General features: G+C 38.2%; 1 protein-coding gene across 3 annotated transcripts; it reads right to left on the bottom strand.

The window, feature by feature from the left end:
* Nucleotides 1–18,117: 18,117 nt before the first annotated feature.
* On the bottom strand, nt 18,118–20,695 carry LOC131901013 (zinc finger protein 431-like). Of its 3 annotated transcripts, XM_059252333.1 has the most exons (4): nt 20,626–20,695; nt 20,364–20,424; nt 18,999–19,231; nt 18,118–18,830 (listed from the first exon to the last, which is right to left on the bottom strand). In XM_059252333.1, exons 1-4 carry the CDS (start codon nt 20,693–20,695, stop codon nt 18,118–18,120), a joined length of 1,077 nt encoding a protein of 358 aa, XP_059108316.1. The 3 variants fall into 3 exon arrangements, with proteins under 3 accessions (XP_059108316.1, XP_059108314.1, XP_059108315.1); XM_059252331.1 differs by having other exon boundaries at nt 18,118–19,231; XM_059252332.1 differs by having other exon boundaries at nt 18,118–19,147.
* Between the last annotated feature and the right edge of the window lie 362 nt (nt 20,696–21,057).

The raw sequence follows: 21,057 nt of genomic DNA, 5'->3' as shown, positions 1-21,057 counted from the left end.
CTCGAGAGCCATAACGGAGAATGTAGTTTCTGGTACACTGCCAATGTAGAAAGAAAGGCATGATGGGAGATGAAGTCCAAAATGAGGAGAAAATACAGAGCAAGGCTTACTGGGAATGAAGTTCAGAGCGTAGAGACACCTAACACTAACACTAATGCTAACCCAATCCCTAACCCTCAATCCTAACCATAACCTACGGCTAACCCTAACCTAACCCTAAACTTACCCAGAGCATAATCCAAAACCTTACCCTAATCCTATCCCTAACAATAACCTAACCCTAACCTAACCTTAATCCTTAACCTCCTGACACAAACCCAAAATGCTAACACTAAAAATAACCTAACTTTAACACCAGACCTTACCCCTGACTCTGACCCTCTAACCCTAACCCCTAACACTGACACCTTGACCCTGACCCACACCCTCACACTGCTGAGGCACATCAACCCTACAGAAGGTCATATTAACTTGGTGAGGCCCTATACCTGCTGAAGCCCTGAATACATTCTGAAGAAAAGGGAAAATTCCTGAGAATACAGGGCACCTGGAAAAGGGAGTCCATGGTGTCATGGTGCTGTGGAGAAAGGCATCCTGGGAAATGGAGTCCACCATAGTGCTGTTGTAGAGAAAGGCAGCCTGGGAAATAAAGTCCAAATGTAGTGATGCTCTAGAGAAAGGCATCCTGGGAAATGAAGTCCAGAATGTAGTGATGTTTTAGAGAAAGGCATCCTGGGAAATGAAATACTGATACTTTAAAAAAAGGAATACTGGGAAATAAAGTCCAAGATGTAATGGTGATCTAGAGAAAGGCATCCAGGGAAATAAAGTTGAAATGTCCTGATGCTATAGAGAAAGTCATCCTGGGAAATGAAGTCCAGAATGTAATGATACGCTAGAGAAAATCATCCTGGGAAATGAAGTCCCACATGTAGTGATGCTGTAGAGAAAGGCATCCTGGGAAATAAAGTCCAAATGTGCTAATGCTACAGAGAAAAACATCTTGAGAAATCAAGTCCAGAATGGACTCATGCTATAGAGAAAGGCATCCTAGAAAATGCAGACCGGATTGTACTGATGCTATAGAGAAAGTCATCCTGGGAAATGAAGTCCTTATGTAGTGATGCTGTAGAGAAAGGCATCCAGAGAAACAAAATCCCACATGTAGTGGTGCTGTAGTGAAAAGCATCCTGGGAAATGAAGTACAAATGTTGTAGTGCTGTAGAGAAAGACATCCTGGGAAATGAATTCCAGAATGTACTAATGCTCCAGAGAAAGGCATCCTGGGAAATGAAGTCAATATGTAGTGGTGCTATAGAGAAAAGAATCCTAGGAAATAAAGTTCAGAATATAGTGATATGCTCTAGAGATAGGCATTCTGGGAAATGAAGTCCAGAATATAATGATGCAATAAAGAAAGGCATCCTGTGAAATAAAATGCAAATGAACTGATTCTGAAAAAAAGGCATCCTGGAAAATGAAGTCTAGAATGTACTGATGATGGAGAGAAAGGCATCTTGGGAAATGAAGTTGACATGTAGTGATGCTGTAGAGGAAGGCATCTTGACAAATGAAGTCCTGAATTTATTGATGCTACAGAGAAAGTCGTCCTGGGTAAAGGAGTTCAAATGTAATGATCCTGTAGAGAAAGTGATCCTGGGAAATGAAGTCCGACCAGTAATGATGCTGTAGAGATAGCCATTCTAGGAAATGAGGTTCAAATGTACTGATGCTATATAGAAAGCCATCCTGGGAAATGAAGTTCAGAATATACACATGATATAGAGAACGGCATCCTAGAAAAGGGAGTCCAGAATGTAGTGATGTAGAGAAATCCATCCTGGAAAATGAAGTCCAGAATGTAGTGAAGCTGTAGCGAAAGGCATTCTGTGAAACGAAGTGCAGAATGTAGTGATGCTCTAGAGAAAGGCATCCTAGGAAATGAAGTCCAGAATTGAGTGATGCAGTAAACTAAGGCATTCTGGGAGATGAACATACAGTGATGCTCTAGGAAAAGACATCCTGAAGTATGAAGTGTGAATTTTGTGATGCTATACAGAAAGACATCCTGAGAAATGAAGTACAAAAATGTCATGGTGCTATGGAGAAAGGCATCATGGGAAGTAAAGTCCACGATATATTGATGCTGTAGAAAACGTCATCCTGGGAAATGGAGTTCTGAATGTACTGATGATGTAGAGAAAGGCATCTTATGAAACAAAGTCCAGAATGTACAGATGTTGTACACTAAGGCATCCAGGGAAGTAAAGAGCAGAATGTTGTGATGCTCTCAAGAATGGCATCCTGGGGTATCAAGTTTAGAATGTACTAATGCTATAGTGAAATGTATCCCAGGAAATTCACTCCAGAATATACTCATGCTGTAGAGAAAGTCATACTGGGAAATGAAGTCCCACATATAGTGATGCTGTAGAGAAAGGCATCCTGAATGTCATGATGCTGTAGAGTAAGGCATCTTGAAAAATAAAATCCTGAATGTATTGATGCTATAGAGAAAGTCATCCTGGGAAATGGAGTCCAGAATGTAATAATGCTCTAGAGAAAATCATCCTCAGAAATGAAGTCTGAAATGTAGTGATTCTCTAGAGACAGGCATCTTGGGAAATGAAGCCCAGGATGTAATAATCCTGTAGAGAAAGTGATCCTGGGAAATAAAGTCCCACCAGTAGTGATGCTGTAGTAATAGTCATCCAAGGAAATAAAGTCCAAATGTACTCATGCTATAAAGAAGGCATACTGGGAAATGAAGTCCAGAATCGACTCATCCTATAGAGAAAGACATCCTAGGAAATAAAGTCCCGAATTTAGTGATGCTGGAGAGAAAAGCATCCTGGGAAATGAAGTTCAGAATGCAGAGATGCTGTAGAGAAAGGTATCCTGGGAAATAATTCGTAATATAATGATGCTGTGGAGAAAGGCATCATGGGAAATGAAGTCCGGAATGTAGTGAAGCTTTAGAGAAAGGCATCCTGTGAAATGAAGTCCAGAATTTGTTGATGCTATAAAGAACAGCATTCTGGGAAATGAAGTCCATATATAGTGATGCTCTAGGGAATGTCATCCTGAAAAATGAAGTCCGAACGTAGTGACGCTGTACAGAAAGACATCCTGGGAAATGAAGTACAAAATGTCATGGTGCTGTTGAGAAAAACATCCTGGGATATGAAGTCCATATATAATGACACCATACAAAAAGGTATCCTGAAAATGAAGTACAAAATGTTGTGATGCTGTAGAAAAAGGCATCCTGGGAAATGAAGTGGATATCTATTTATCCTATGTGAGTTCCAGAGATGAAAGCCAGGAAATCACTTGGTTGCCAGTTACCTCAATAGCACTTATTTGTGTTTTGAAACTATTTATATATGTGCTGGCATGTGAGTATCTATATGCCGCACCAGAAATGTAGAAATAAGAGAAAGATTTGAAGGAGTGAAATGGGTTTCTGGAGTATGAGCTCATGACACCAGCCCTAGCAGCAACCACCTTTACTCACAGAAACTCCTCTCTGAAATTCATTTGTTGTTTGGAGAAAGTGTTATGAAAAAATTGTCTGGTCCTAACAATAAACTAACTCATTCAACAGGCAAGAAAAGACAAAAAGTGATATCAGTATATAGTTTTTGTTTACAAATAGTATTTATTAGTCAATGTCTACTATTTTCCATTATCTTTAAAAGAAAATGTTTTCAATAAGAAAAAAAATATTTTACTATTTTAATATTTCAACTAATCTTATTTCAGCATCAAAGAGACAGCTCTGTTAGAAATGTCTGTGTTGTACAAGGCTGTGACCTCATCTTGATCACCATATGAAGATAGACAAAAGTAGACCCCACAAAGTCTTTTATTCTTCACATTTCTGTCATGGCCTAAAAACCCATAGTCACATCTCTCTCTCTCTCTCTCTCTCTCTCTCTCTCTCTCTCTCTCTCTCTCTCTCTCTCTCTCACACACACACACACACACACACACACACACACGAGATTTTTTAAAGTAAATGTCACTGCTATTACATTATCTGGCACCTCTATAATTCCCTTTGAAGGCAATACTTCAAGATATTATGCCAAATGGATAACAGTTGAGGACATGAAGATGCATGGAACCTTAAATAATATATACATATACACAGTACATCAAGTTCTATTGTAAAATATTCAGTTGATTACTCATTAACTTAAATTATTAAATCTCTTCCAGATAAATGAAAATGTTTCTTTGGATACACACATAAGTATTTAATGTTTTTATATACTCTATTAATTATTTTAACATTAACATTGTTAAAATATTTTGAGAAAATAACAATTATTGGAAGTAAATCATCTACCCTTTGACTTGTACTCAGGAGACTGACACATAAAGATCATGAATTCATATATATTCATGATTAATAACTGACATTCAAGATATTCTCTCACATTCATTTGTTAATCTGAAAAACTCGTATGAATAAACGTTTGGTCCTCAGAATAAACCAAATAAATTCACATGCAATAAAAGGAAAAAAAAAGAGATAGCAATACATCATTTTCATTTGCAAATAGGATTTATCATTCAATTTCTCCTACTTTGCATTATCTTTCAAGGAAAATATGTTTACAATCTGAAAAGATGGTATTTTATTGATTCAATATTACAACTAATTTTATTTGAGCATCAAGGAGACAGCTGTGGTGAAAATGTCTTTCTTGTGCAAGTATGTAATGATATGTTGAACAAAAATATGAAGTTTGACAAAAGTAGACCCCACAAAATAAATCTCACTGCTATTACATAATCTGATATCTCTGGATAATTCCCTTAGAAGACAATACTTTGGGATGAAGTGCCAAATGCATAACAGATGAGGACATGAAGATGCATGGAACTTTAAATAATGTATATATATTCATAGCACATTATTTTATTGTGAAATATACAGTTGATTACTGACTCCCTTAAATTATTACATCTCTTCCAGATAGATGAAAATGTTTCTTTGGATACATACATGAAATATTTAATGATTTATTCTCTCTTAATTATTTTAAAATTAACCTCATTAAAATGCATTTGTAAGTAAATAGGTTGCAACAACTCTGAGTTTGGTCCCAGATTTTGGCACCAAAATATGAGTTTTGCAAATCTGAGGAAAGGTGTCCTGACTACCTGAGAGTCAGAAAACACTTTGAGCTGCTTAGCACAGCTCTGATAGCTGAAACTGCAAAAAGACAGATCAGTCATAACCTAACTCCAACCTTAACCCTAATCTTAACCATGATTAACACTAAGGTTAACCTCCTGAGCCTGACCCACTGACCCTGACACCCTGACCCCAACCCTCACACCACTGAGGGCACCACAACCCTGCAGAAGGTCAAGTACACCTGCTGAGGCCCTACACATGCTGAGGGCACTGGACACGTGCTGAAGAAAAGGGGAAATTTATGGGGATACAGGACACCTGGGAAATGGAGTCCAAATGTCATGGTGCTGTGGAGAAAGGCATCCTGGGAAATGAAGTGCAAACGTACTGACACCTATAGGGAAAGGTATTCTGGAAAATGAAGTCCAGATTGTGGTGATGCTGTAGAAAAAAGATTCCTGGGAAAAAGATGTCTATAGGTTATGATGCTATAGAGAAAGGCGTCTTGGGAAATGAAATACAGAATGTAGTGCTTTTGAAAAAAGTATTTTGGGAAATGAAGTCCATAATATAGTGATGCTATGGAGAAAAGCATCCTGGGAAATGGAGTTGAAAGCATATTTATGTTATAAAGTTGAAATTGTATGTTTCCTTCTGACACAAAAGGCATGATGGGAAATGTAGTTTGAAATAGAAAAACAATACAGGGAAAAATACAAAGAAATGGAGACCAAGACAATGATGCTATAAAGAAATTATCCCATAAGAATGATGGGAAATGTAGTTTCTAGTAGACGTTCAATACACAGAAAGACATCCTGGGAAAAGACGTCCAAACTGTATTGATGCTCTGGAGAAAGGGATCCTGGGAAATGAAGTTCAAAATGTGGTGAGGCAATAAAGAAAGGGATCCTGGGAAATGAAGTCCACAATAGAATGATGGTACAGAAAAATTCATCCTGGAAAACTCTAAACCTAACTCTAAATAAGAGGGCAAAGGACACCCCAAAATCTAACCACTAATTGTAACTCTAACCATAACCGCTCACCCTAAACTAACCCCCAAATGCTAACCCTAAACCTAAAACTAAGCCTAACCCTGAGACACATACTGAGGGCAAAGGAAGCCCCTAAATCAAACCACTAAATGTAACCCTAACCCTAACTCACAAACTCCCTGAAACCTAACCCTAAATCTAAACACTAACCGTAAATCTAATGACTAATCATAAGTCTAAACACTAATCATAAATTTAACCACTAACCGTAACTCTAACTCCAACCCTAAATCTAAACCGAAATCTAACCACGAACCCTAACCCTAATCTTAACCCTAACCCTAACTCACTAATCCCAAATCTAACCACTAACCCAATATCTAATGACTAACCAAAATCTAACCACTAACCATAAATCTAACCACTAACCCTAACCCTAAACACTAATTGTAAATCTAACCTAACCCTAACCACAAACTCCCCATACCCTAATCTCAAAAACCTGTAACCCTTAACCCTAACCAGTAACCACTGACCGTAACCCGACACTAACCCTAACCTTAACCCGAAACCCTAACCTAACAGCCTAACCCTAACCCCTTGACCCTAATCAAATAACCAATAACCTTTAACACTAACCCTAACCCCCGGCCCTAACCACTGACCTAACTCTAACCCTTAACCCTAACTCCCTACCCTAAAACACATAACCATAACACTAACCATTATCATTAATCCTAATCCTAACCTAACTATAACCTTAAAACTAAGGCCAACCCCCTGACCTTGAAACACTGACCCTGACCCCCAGACCCTGACCCCCACCCTCACACTGCTGAGGCACCACAAACCTGCAGAAGGCCAGGGTCAACTGCTGAGGGCCCTGGACACCTGCTGAAGAAAAGGGGAAACTCCGGGAAATACAGGAAACCTGGGAAATGGAGTCCAAAATGTCATGGTGCTGTGGAGAAAGGCTGCCTGGGAAAGGAAGTCCATCATAGTAATGCTCTAGAGAAAGGCATCCTGAGAAATGATGTCTGAAATGTAGTGATGCTCCAGAGAAGGGCATCCTGGGAAATGAAGTCCAGAATGCAATGATGCTGGAGAATAGGCATCCTGGAAAGTGAAGTCCAGAATGTACTCATGCTCTAGAGAAAGGCATCCTGCAAAATGGATTCCAGGATGTAGGGATGCTCTAACATATGACATCCTCGGAAATGAAGTCCTTATGTAGTGATGTCGTTGAGAATGGCATCCTGGGAAATGAAGTGCAATATGCAGTGATGTTGTAGAGAAAGGCATCCTGGGAAATGGAATCCAGAATGTACTCATGTGTAGAGAAAGGCATCCTGAAAAATGAAGTCTGGAATGTACTGATGCCACACACAAAGGCATCCTGGGAAATGGAGTCCACAATGTAATGATGCGCTCGAGAAGGCATCCTGGGAAGTGAAGTCTGAAACGTAGTGATGCTCTAGAGAAAAGTATCTTGGGGAGTGAAGTCTGAAATGTAGTGATCCTCTAGAAAAAGGCATCCTGGGAATTGAAGTCCAGAATGTAGTTATATGGTAAAGAAAGGCATCCTGGGAAATGATATCCATATGTAGTAATGCTATAGAGAAAGGTATCCTGGAAAATGGAGTCAATATGTTATGATGCTATAGAGAAAGGCATCCTGGGAAATGAAGTCCAGAATGTACAGATTCTGTAGAGAAAGGCATCTTGGGAAAAGAAGCCCAGAATGTCAAGTGGCTCTAGAGAAAATCATGCTGGGAAATGAAGTCCAGAATGTAATGATGCTATAAAGAAAGGGATCCTGGGAAATGAAGTCCCTCATATAGTGATTCTGTAGAGTAAGGCATCCTAAGAAATAAAGTCAAAAATGTACTGAAGCTATAGAGAAAGTCATCCTGGGAAATAACGTCCAAATGTCCTGATGCACTAGATAAAGGCATCTTGGGAAATGAAGTCCAGAATGGAGTGTTGCTGTAGAGAAAGGCATCCTGGGAAATGGAGTCTAGAATGTGATGATGCTGTGAAGAAAGGCATCCTGGGGAATGGTATTCTTATGTAGTAATGCTGTAGACAACAGCATCCTGGGAAAGGGAATCCAGAATGTAATGATGCTGTAGAGAAAGGCACCTTGGGAAATGACATCCAACATGTACTGATGTAATAAAGAAAAGCATCCTGGGAAATGGAGTCTAACACACAGTGATGCTATAAGGAAAAGAAACCTAGGAAATCATCCAAGTCGCAAGATGGGCAATGTAGTTTCTAATAGATGACCAATATACAGAAAGGCAACCTGGGAAATGAAGTGCAAAACCTAGAGACACCTATCCCTAAACTAACCAGCACCCAAACCATAACCTTCTGACTCTGACTCCCTGATCATGATCCCTACCCTCACACTGCTGAGAGCACAACAAAACTGCAAAAGGTCAGGGCCACATGGAGAGGTCAGTGGACACCTGATAAATAAAGAGGGAAACACCTGAGGACACAGGATACATGGGAAATGGAGTCAAAAAAGTGGAGAATGGCATTCTGGGAAATAAAGTCTTAAATGTCATGATGGTATAGAAAAAGGCATCCTGGGAAACAAAGTCCAAACCTAGTGATGCTTTAGAGAAAGTCATCCTGGGAAATGATGTACAGAATGTAGTGATGTGGTAAAAAAAAAAAAAAAAAAGCATCCTGGGAATTGAAGTTCAGAATGTTGGGATGCTCTAGAGAAAGGCATCCTGGGAAATGATGTACAGAATGTAGTGATCTGGTTAAAAAAAAAAAAAAGCATCCTGGGATTTGAAGTTCAGAATGTTGGGATGCTCTAGAGAAAGACATCCTGTGAAATAAAGTGCAAATGTACTGATGCTGAAAAAAGACATTCTGGAAAATGAACTCTAGAATGTACTGATGATGTAGAGAAAGGCATCCTGGGAAATGAAGTCCACAATGTAGTGATGCTGTAGAGAAAGGCATCCTAGGAAATGAAGTCCTTATGTAGTGATTTGCTGTGGGATGTTCTGTATGTCAAATTGCCCTGATTGGTCAATAAATAAAACACTGATTAGCCAGTGGCTAGGCAGGAAGTATAGGCGGGACTAACAGAGAGGACAAAAGAAAGAACAGGAAAGTAGAGGGAGACACTGCCAGCCGCCATCATGACAAGCCGCATGTGAAGATGCCAGTAAGCCACGAGCCATGTGGCAAGGTATAGATTAATGGAAATGGATTAATTTAAGCTGTAAGAACAGTTAGCAAGAAGCCTGCCACGGCCATACAGTTTGTAAGCAATATAAGTCTCTGTGTTTACTTGGTCGGGTCCGTGTGGCTGTGGGACTGGTGGGTGACAGAGATTTGTCCTGACTGTGGGCAAGGCATAAAAACTATATGTGATTTGTTCAGGAAGGGATCCTGGGAAATAGTGTCTGACATGTAGTGATGCTGTAGAGAAAGGCATTCTGGGATATGGGGTCCAGAATGTACTGATGTTGTAGAGAAAGTCATCCTGGGAAATGAAGACCAGAATGTATTGTCACTATAGAGAGAGACATCCTGGAAAATGGAGTCCAGAATGCAATGATGCTCTCCAGAAAGGCATTCTGGAAATGAAGACCAGAATGCACAGATGCTCTAGAGAACGGCATCCTGGGAAATGAAGTCCCACAAGTAGTGATGCTATAGATAAAGGCATCCTGGGAAATAAAGTACAAGTGTATGGATGCTATAGAGAAAGGCATCTTAGGAAATGGAGACCAGAATGTACAGATGCTGTAGAGAAAGACATCCTGTGAAATGAAGTCCAACATATATTGAGCTGTAGAAAACACCATCCTGGGAAATGGAGTCCAGAATGTATGGATGCTATAGAGAAAGTGATCATTTAAAATGAAGTTCAGGCTGGGCGGTGGTGGTGCACGCCTTTAATCCCAGCACTCGGGAGGCAGAGCCAGGCGGATCTCTGTGAGTTCGAGGCCAGCCTGGTCTAGCAAGTGAGTTCCAGGAAAGGCGCAAAGCTACACAGAGAAACCCTGTCTCGAAAAAAAAATGTTTAAAATGAAGTTCAGACTGTATTGAAGCTATACAGAAAGGTATCCTAGGAAATGAAGTCTAGAATGTACAGATGCTGTAGAGAAAGCCATTCTGGGAAGTGAAGTCCAGAATGTTGTGATGCTCTCAAGAATGGCATCCTGGGATATCAAGTTCAGAATGTGCTGATGCTATAGTGAAAGGTATCCTGGGAAATAAAGTCCAAATGTACTGATGCTAAAAAGGTATCCTGGAAAGTGGAGTCCAGAATGTACTCATGCTGTAGAGAAAGTCATACTGGGAAATGAAGTCCCACATGTAGTGATGCTGTAGAAAAAGGCATCCTGGGAAAAAAATTCGTAATATACTGATGCTGTAGAGTAAGGCATCTTGAACAATGAAGCCCTGAATGTATTGATGCTACAGAGAAAGTCATCCAGGGAAATGGAGTCCAGATTGTAATGATGCTCTAGAGAAAGTCATCCTCAGAAATGAAGTCTGAAATGTAGTGATTCTGTAGAGACAGGCATCTTAGGAAATGAAGCCCAGAATGTAATAATCCTGTAGAGAAAGGGATCCTGGGAAATGAAGTCCCACCAGTAGTGATGACCTAGAGATAGTAATCCTAGGAAATGAAGTCCAAATGTACTGATGCTATAAAGAAGGCATCCTGGGAAATGAAGTCCAGAATCGACTCATCCTATAGAGAAAGGCATCCTAGAAAATGGAGTCCAGAATTTAGTGATGGTGAAGAGAAAGGCATCCTGGGAAATGAAGTTCAGAATGCAGTGATGCTGTAGAGAAAGGCATCCTTTGAAATAATTTGTAATATACTGATGCTGTGGAGAAAGGTATCTTGGGAAATAATGTCCAACATGTAGTGATGATCTGGAGAAAGGCATCCTGGGAAATGTAGTCCAGAATTCAGTGATGCTATAAAGAACAGCATTCTGGGAAATTAAGTCCATATATAGTGATGCTCTAGGGAAAGTCATCCTGAAAAATGAAGTCCAAATGCAGTGATGCTGTACAGAAAGACATCCTGAGAAATAAAATACAAAATGTCATGGTGCTACTGAGAAAGGCATCCTGGGATATGAAATCCATATATAATGACACTATACAAAAAAGGTGTCCTGAAAATGAAGAACAGAATGTCGTGATGCTGTAAAGAAAGGCATCCTGGAAAATGAAGTGGATATCTATTCATCCTATGTGAGTTCCAGAGATGAAATCCAGGGAATCACTTGGTTGCCAGTTACCTCAATAGCACTTATTTGTGTTTTGAAATTATTAATGTACGTGCCGGCATGTGAGTGTCCATATGCCATACCGAAAGTATAGAAATAAGAGAAAGATTTGTAGAAGTGATATGGGTTCCTAGAGTATGAACTCAGGACACCAGGCTTAGCAGCAACCTCTTTTACTCACAGAAACTACTCTCTGATATTCATTTGTTGTTTGGAAAAAGTGTTATGAAAAAATATCTGGTCCTAAGAATAAACTAACTCATTCAACATGCAAGAAAAGACAAAAGAGAGATATCAGTATATCATTTTTATTCACAAATAGTATTTATTATTGAATGTCTCCTATTTTCCATTATCTTTAAAAGAAAATTTGTATTCAACCAGAAAAAAAAAAACATTTTACTGTTTTAATGTTTAAGTTAATCTTACATCAACATCAATGAGACACCTCTGTTAGAAATGGTTGTGTTGCACAAAGTTGATCACGTCATTTTGATCACCATATGAAGATGGACAAAAGTGGACCTGACAAAGTTGTCTTCTATTCTTCACATTTCTGTCATAGTCTAAAAACCCATAGTCACATATCACACGCACACACACACACACACACACACACACACACACACACACACACACATACACACACACGCACACACACACACCAGATTTTTTAAAGTAAATGTCACTGCTATTACATTATCTGGTACCTCTATAATTCTCTTAGAAGGCAATATTTCCAGATATTATGACAAATAGATAAACGTTGAGGACATGAAGATGCATGGAACGTGAAATAATATATACATATAATAGTACATCAATTTCTATTATAAAATATTCAGCTGATTGCTGATTAACTTAAATTACTAAATCTTTTTCAAATACATGAAAATGTTTCTTTGCACACACACATAAGTATTTAATGTTTTTGTATACTCTATTAAGTATTTTAACATTTTATTGTTAAAATATTTTGAAAAAATAACAATTATTGGAAGTAAATCATCTACCCTTTGACTTGTATTCAGGAGACTTACACATGAAGATCATGAATTCATATAATATCCATGACTAATAACTGACATTCAAGATATTCTCTCACATTCATTTTTTGATCTGAGAAACTGCTATGACAAATGTTTGGTCATCAGAATAAACTAAATAATTTCACATGCAATTAAACAAAAAACAAAAAAAAAGCAATATATCATTTTCGCTTGCAAATAGGATTTATCATTCAATATCTCGTACTTTGCTTTATTTTTTCAATGAAAATATATTTATAATCTGAAAAGACAGTATTTTATTGATTTAATAATACAACTAATCTTATTTGAGCATCAAAGAGACAGCTGTGTTGGAAATGCCTTTCTTGTGCAAGGCTGTAATGTTATCTTGATCACCATATGAAGTTGGACAAAAGTAGACCTCACAAAGTAAATCTCACTGCTATTACATTATAATTCCATTTGAAGACAGTACTTAGGGATGAAGTGCCAAATGCATAACAGATTAGGACATGGAGATGCACCGGATAGAAGAAAATGTTTCTTTGGATACATACATGAAGTATTTAATGATTTTTTATATTATCTATTAAGTACTTAAAAAGTAACACCATTAAAATATACTTGTAAGTAAATTGGTTGCAACAACTCTGGGTTTGGTCCCAGATTTTGGCACCAAAACGTGAAATTTACAACTCTGAGGAAAGGTGTCCTGAGTACCTGGGAGTCAGAAAACACTTTGAGCAGCTTAGGACAACTCTGACAGCTGGAACTGCAAAGAGACAGTTCAGCCCTGGAGGGCAAGGTATCCTGGACACCTCAAGCTGGTCAGAACAGTAGTTCAGCCCTGAAGGTGTCCTAGACACCTGGAGCTGTTTATCCCATCTCTGATGGCTGTAACTGCTAAGAGACAATTCAGTCCTAGAGGGCAAGGTATCCCAGACACCTCAAGCTGCTCAAAGCAGCAACTCTGCCCTGCAGGTGTCTTGGAAACCTGGAGCTGTTTAGCCCAACCCTGGAGGGAAGATTTTCTGACTTCTCAGGAAAGTCAGGCCTGGAAGTACTTCAGCAGGGAAGTGTATCCTGACTCTTCGGAAAAGTCTGGCTATACCTAGTGTAATGGGTGATGGTCTCCTTGCAGGATATAGCAATCCTGCTCCTCTCCTGGAGACCCACTACAGCTGAGCTTTGCTCAGTGCCCTCTTAAGGGGGCTTCCTGGCAAAGCCCTGTTTCTCTGGCCAAAGAAATTACAAAAATGTAGCAATCTCCTCTGGCTCAGGACAAAAGTGTTACTTTTCATCTCTTGCTCTGTCTACTCAGCAAGGATCTTGTGCTCAGCTCCCCCTTGCTCAATCCACTTGAAATATCTCAGCAAGGTACTTTTGTTCAGCTCCTCCTTGTTGAATCCACTATGGTATATCTCAGTAAGGTTCTTCTATTCAGCTCCCCCTTGCTCAAAACATCTTGGGACATCCCAATAAGGTTCTTCTGTGCACCAGTGAATGAAGGTCTTCACACCCAAAACACTTTTGAGATTTTTTTGGGGGGAAAGGAGGAGTCCAGGAGAGTAACTGCTTCTACCAGGGTGGAGAGTACAATTGACCAGGCAGGCCAGTTTATATAGAATGCTTTGGGGATGGAGTTAACCAATCAGTATTTTTTTCTGCCCACTATTTGGCCAGTTTTGTGGGCTAGGACAAAGATGGTCCTGATTACAGGGACAAATTGTTTTTCTTTCACTGGCCTTTCTTGGTTTTATGACACTACCTTTAAGGGAAGGGCATATTTATTTCACTGATTCAGATTCTAGAGACCAAGAGTGTTATTTTGGCACCAGTTTCAGAGTCAGGGCTTGTTTCCTTAGTTCATTTCTCTGGCTCAGGTCCAAAACATAAGTTGTGTTTCTTTCCCTGATTCTGGCCCCTAGGGACAGGATTCTACTATCCTGTTCTGTGATTGGTTAGTTTCACAAGTTAGTTGGCCAGGGGCAGAGATGGCACTGATTTGAGCCAAACTGTGTTTTTTTTAAACTGGCCTTATCTGTGTCATCTTTCCCTAATTCTGGGCTCCAGGGTCATTGTGGTTTTCTTTACCCAGCCCCGTTTTCCTACACTTTTTTACAAAACAATAATCATTGAAAGTACATCATCTAACCTTAGACTTGTTCTTAGCAGACTGAAACACAAGGATCATGAATTCTAATGTATTCATGACTAATTACTGACATTCAAACCAAGCGGATAACAAACAACATTTCAAGGGAATTTATGAAAAAAATATTAAAAATAAAACCATGAACAAAAATCCACCACCCTTTCACAAACACCCTTACTTGAAAAGTGTGATCACATACTGCCTGAGAGTTAAATAAAAATGAACCACTTAGATGATAGCCATTCCATTCTATACAAGGCAGCAGATAAATACCTTTGAATAAGTGAAAGTGCCAAAGAAGGTGAACAAAAGCCACAGAATAAATATCAGGACCACAAAATAAACTTAGTAATTGAATTTGCCTTATATCCCACACATCAGTATCTTACTCAAATCTTGCCAAATAGACGCTGCAATCGGATCTTCATATCAGTCTTCAGTGAACTTGGTTAATAATTTACTTACTTCAAATCTACAACAAAAAAGACTTAAACAAGTTTTTTTCCTTGAAACTGAAAATAACTGTGTTATTTAAAATCTTAACCAAACTGTTTACATAAATAGTTTTCTTTTATATGAGTACCTATCTATTTTGTTATATCAAGAGAATATAAAAAGCTTTAAAATATTGACAGGTATAGAGACATGATCAAGCCTTTAACACAACTTCATTACCTGGACCAAGATCAGGTTTTGGATGACTTCCAGTAATTCTTGCAAGAAGTTTCAAGGGTCTAACCTTCTTGGGAACCAGAATGCACATTCATATACCCAGAGGAAGACAAACAGACAGACAGACAGACAGACAGACAGATAGACACAGACACACACACACAGCATAATTAAAATAAAAACAAATCTTTAAAGTAATTTTTAATCATGAAGGTTTTTCTATTTTAATTTTGGTAATATGGGTTTTGAGGCATCTAAAGGATTACAGAATTTTTCTCCATCATGAATTAGTCAATGTAACAGAAAGCAAGCATGTAGGCTTGAAGTCAGAGTACTCTATCATTTTCAGTCTGTGAAAAGATTTGAGAATATTTAGAAAGTGGTACCCTGCTGGAAGAAATCAGTTTTGAGGGTTGGCCTGAGTATTTACATCTGCACACCATTTCCAATTTACACTTTCTGCTTTCTGCTGCAGGACAAGAATGTGAATTCTTAGCTGCCTGCTTTGGCTGCCATGTCTGACTGTAGATGTAATTCAGTGTAGATGTAGCCAACGGTTTTATCAGACAGAAAACACAGAGCCGATTCAGAGAAGAAAGCCAAGAGGTCAGAGCCAAGAGCCTCACCCTTTCTGATTCAGGGATCCTCCTCAGCCAAGAGAGTTCTCCGAAAGAGGAGCCCTCCTTCCTGTGTGTCTGTCTCTATAGTCTCTCTGTTCTGGCTTCTGATTGGTTGTAAACCCAATCATGTGACTGCCTCATCACTGCCTGTATGTACCGCCCTCCAGGTCCTTAAAGGCGTATACCACCACTGCCACGCACTTGCTATGGCTCTAATAGCTCTGACCCCAGGCAACTTTATTTAAAAACATAAAATACCACCACATCTGACACTTGTTTCCATGACACTTTTACGGGGTTCATGTATTGCTCTGGAACCAAGGGCCAAATTAAACCCTTTTCTCAGTTCACTTAGATATGATCCATTACAAAAGCAACAGAAAAGCAATGATACACATCTATGAAATTTTACACCAGAATTTATTATTTCATGTATTTGAAGAGAAGTGTCTTCTAGAAGTGTGTAGGTCAGTTAGCCTTCAAAAGCAGAAACTCAAAAAGATGGAAAGTGATGGGCACGGTAGTGCACGCCTTTAATGCCAGTACTCAGGAATCAGAGGCAAGTGGATCTCTATCAGTTTGAGGCCAGCCTGCTCTACAAAGTGAGTTCCAGGACAGCCAGGGATATGTAAAGACCCTGTCTCAGTTATCATATCATTTAAATTTATAGGCCTTTTGTCTATATTATTTGACATGTGTAAACAAAATAAAAAGAGACATTATAATGCTTGAACAGATTGTTGACACAGTTTAGATTTTTTTCCAAAATAATTAATTTTGTGTAATTGAATGTAAGTATGTGGCTTGAAATCATAACAATTCATGTAGGTTCAGATTGCCTTTGATATGCGTTTTTTTTCAGATCCTCAAAGTCTAATGTTATATTCAAAGACTTTAAGAGACCAATTACACACTATAAGCTTTACAGTTACAGGGTTGCTCTGTGTTATGACTAAGCATTACCACATTGATTACATTCTTAGGGTTTTTCTCCAGTATGTGTTATTTAATATACTTGATCATGACTAGGCTGTGCTAAGGCTTTACCACACTGTTTACATTTATATGGTTTCTCTCAATTATGTGTTCTTTCATTAAATTGAAGAGCACTATGACAAACAAAGGCTTTACCACAGTGATTACAATTGTATGTTTCACTGCAGTAAGTGTTACATTATAACTTTGAAGATGAGAGTGATGAGCAAAGGCTGGTAGAACACTGATTACATTCATAGAGTTTCTTTCCAATAGGTGTAATTTCATGCCTTTGAAGATGACAGTGTTGTGCAAAGGCTTTTTCCCACTGATTACATTCATAGGGATTCTCTCCAGTATGTGTTTTTGTATGCCTTTGAAGATCACTATTACATACAAGGGCTTTAACACATTGTTTACATTCATAGGGTTTTTCTCCCATGTGTACTTTCATGCAATTATAGAGCATTGTGACAAGAAAAGGCTTTACCACACTGATTACATTCATACGGTTACTCTCCAGTATGTGTTCTTTAATGTACTTGAAGATAACTAGCTCTGCAAAGGTTTTACCACATTGTTTACATTCATAATGTTTCTCTCCAGTATGTATTCTTGCTGTGGGATGTTCTGTATGTCACATGTGTTGCTAATTAGTCAATAAATAAAACACTGATTGGCCATTGGCTAGGCAGAAAGTGTAGGCGGGACAAGGAGGAGAATAAAGCTGGGAAGTGGAAGGCTGAGTGAGAGAGACACTGCCAGCCGCCACGATGACAAGCTGCATGTGAAGATGCCTGTAAGCCACAAGCCATGTGGCAAGGTATAGATTTATAGAAATGGATTAAATTAACCTGTAAGAACAGTTAGCAAGAAGCCTGCCACGGCCATACAGTTTGTAAGCAATATAAGTCTCTGTGTTTACTTGGTTGGGTCTGAGGCTGTGGGACTGGCAGGTGAAAGAGATTTGTTGTGACTGTGGGTCAGGCAGGTAAACTCAAGCTACATATTCTTTCATGCCTTTGAAGATGAGAGTTACAAGCAAAGGCTTTACTACACTAAGTTCATTCACAGGGTTTCTCTCCAGTATGTGTTCTTTTATGCCTTTGAAGATCACTGTGTTTAGCAAAGGCTTTACCACACTGATTACATTTATAGGGTTTCTCTCCACTATGTGTTCTTTCATGGGGTTGAAGATCAATGTGTTGAGCAAAGGCTTTACCACACTGATAACATTTATAGGGTTTCTCTCATGTATGTGTTCTTTTGTGTACTTGAAGATTATATGTCTGTGTAAAGGCTTTACCACATTGATTACATTCATAGGGTTTCTCTCCAGTATGTGTTCTTTTATGTACTTGAAGATGACTGGATTGTACAAAAGCTTTACCACATTGTTTACATTCATAGGGCTTCTCTCCAGTATGTGTTCTTTTATGTACTCGAAGATGACCGGAATGTACAAAAGCTTTACCACATAGTTTACATTCATAGGGTTTCTCTCCAGTATGTGTTCTTTCATGCAGTTGAAGAGCATTCTGGTGAGCAAAGGCTTTACCACACTGATTACATTTATAGGGTTTCTCTCCTGTATGAGTTTTTTTGTGTACTTGAAGATTACATGGCCATGTAAAGGCTTTACCACATTGATTACATTCATAGGGTTTCTCTCCAGTATGTATTCTTTTATGTACTTGAAGATGACTGGATTGTACAAAAGCTTTACCACATTGTTTACATTCATAGGGTTTTTCTCCAGTATGTGTTCTTTCATGCAGTTGAAGAGCACTCTGGTGAGCAAAGGCTTTACCACACTGATTACATTTATAGGGTTTCTCTCCTGTATGAGTTCTTTTGTGTACTTGAAGATTACATGGCCATGTAAAGGCTTTACCACATTGATTACATTCATAGGGTTTCTCTCCAGTATGTGTTCTTTTATGTACTTGAAGATGACTGGAATTTCCAAAAGCTTTACCACATTGTTTACATTCATAGGGTTTCTCTCCAGTATGTGTTCTTGCATGCAAATAAAGAGCACTATGTTGAGCAAAGGTTTTACCACACTGATTACATTTATAGGGTTTCTCTCCTGTATGTGTTCTTTTGTGTACTTGAAGATTATATGGCTGTGTAAAGGCTTTACCACATTGATTACATTCATAGGGCTTCTCTCCAGTATGTGTTCTTTTATGTACTTGAAGATGAGTGGGGTGCACAAAGGCTTTACCATAATCATTATATTCATAGGGTTTCTCTCCCGTATGTGTTTTTTCATGCCTTTGAGGATGACTATGATATTCAAAGGCTTTACCACACTCAATATATTCATTTGATTTCTCTGTAGTATGACTTCTTTTATGCCTGCAAGAATAATTGAAACATTTAAAAGCTTTACTACATTCAGTACATTGTTGAGTATTTATATCTGCATGAATTAATTTACAATTTGGTCTAAGTATAAAGAGAACTAAGATCTTATGGTTTTAACTTGTTTACACTCATGTTGTTCCCCTACATTAAGGATGACTTTGCATATTTGAATATGCCTTGATGGTAAGAGCCTTTATTACCTGGCTAATATTGGTGGCATCATTGTTCTCTCAGGTTTTTAACATATTTGAAGAGAACTAGGAGTATTTGGACATTTATGCCACTTGTTCCATTGATAAAGTTACCTATATTGTGAGTCATGCTACATTTTCAAAGTGAACCAGGACAAACAGAAGCATTTACACAGTCCTAGAACTCATAGGGCCTTTCTAGGGTATTTTTGTTCATATATTCTCAATGAAGCTGGAAAACCAATTGTTTGTAAACTTGAATCACATTCAGCAAGTTTACTCAACACAGGACTACTACATGTCTTGTAGGTGTTCTGAGATTGAGAGATGTACATTGCTTCTTCCATGTCCTTATGCTTTTATGGCTGGTATCCAAAGTGACATATGATATAACTATTAAAGAAAGAATAACAACAAGAATATTTCCACATTTCATTTACAGTTGGACTTTCTGTTCCTCATCAATATGTGGTATAGGGAATAATGTTTCTCTACAACAACCACCCCTTTACTCTTGACTCTAACTACCTATTTAACTGAAATTAGCAAAGACAGAACAACTATATGAGTAACTATACTATGGACTATTTGCTTATTACCAGGTTGTGTATATATTCTTATTACATATTCAATGAGTATATCTTTTGTAATATGAAATAATATGAAACTAAATGGATTGCCATTTGTACAGCATAGCTTTGATGATGCTATTATTCAAATGGTGATTTGTCATAGGCATTTTTTTGTCTTCCTTCTTAAAAGAATCACTTCCAAACACAATTCACATACCTGCCATGTGTCTTTATGAGCATTTAATGATCATCAATGCATTTTAAGCTGTAATTATTTACACTGCTTCATTTAATTAAAACATCCACATAAATTATATATATCCAGAGGCCCATTTCTATCAGCTTTTACAAGAAAATTACCTTCCATGTTTTTGAGAACTCTGACAATGTTCTTCAACTTCAAGATTTTCCCAGTTGTAGCCTAAAATATAGGAAAAGAAAATGTATGAAATACTACAGGATACTGAAAATTTTACATTACTATCTTCAGTGATCCTTAGAACCAAATCTGATTTATTCACCTCATTTTTTCTCATTCTCAATTAGAATTACAGAAGAGCATCAACAACTAAGAAACTGTTGTCCCTTTATTTAAAATGTGAAGGAAAATTTATGGTATTACCTATAGCAGTGAGGTTCATATAGGTCTCCAGCATCACACCTTTGTAGAGATTCCTCTGTGAAGGATCCATCAATGCCCACTCTTCCTGAGTGATGTCGACATGCACATCATTATAGGTCACTGCATTCTAAAATATGCCATACATAAATATGCCAACCATATGTATAAAATAAAAAGCATAATACAACATTGTAAATGTGTGCTTCTTTGAGAATATAGCCACAAATTCTGGTTAGAGCTACATGAATTCTATAACTCAGACATTACAATGAAATCAAATTACTTCACAAATAAACTGAATAGGAGGTTGACCTCTATTATTTTTGAATGCTCTGAACAGGATACCACCTTGCAAGAGAATTGCCTATTAACAGAGATAGAGAGACAAGCAAACACTTCAACAGTCCTGAGCACACATCAGAGAAATTATAT

The sequence above is a fragment of the Peromyscus eremicus genome, unplaced genomic scaffold (genome assembly GCF_949786415.1).
Source record: "Peromyscus eremicus unplaced genomic scaffold, PerEre_H2_v1 PerEre#2#chrX_unloc_1, whole genome shotgun sequence".
NCBI lineage: Eukaryota > Metazoa > Chordata > Mammalia > Rodentia > Cricetidae > Peromyscus > Peromyscus eremicus.
This window is presented reverse-complemented; position numbering and strand designations above follow the sequence as displayed.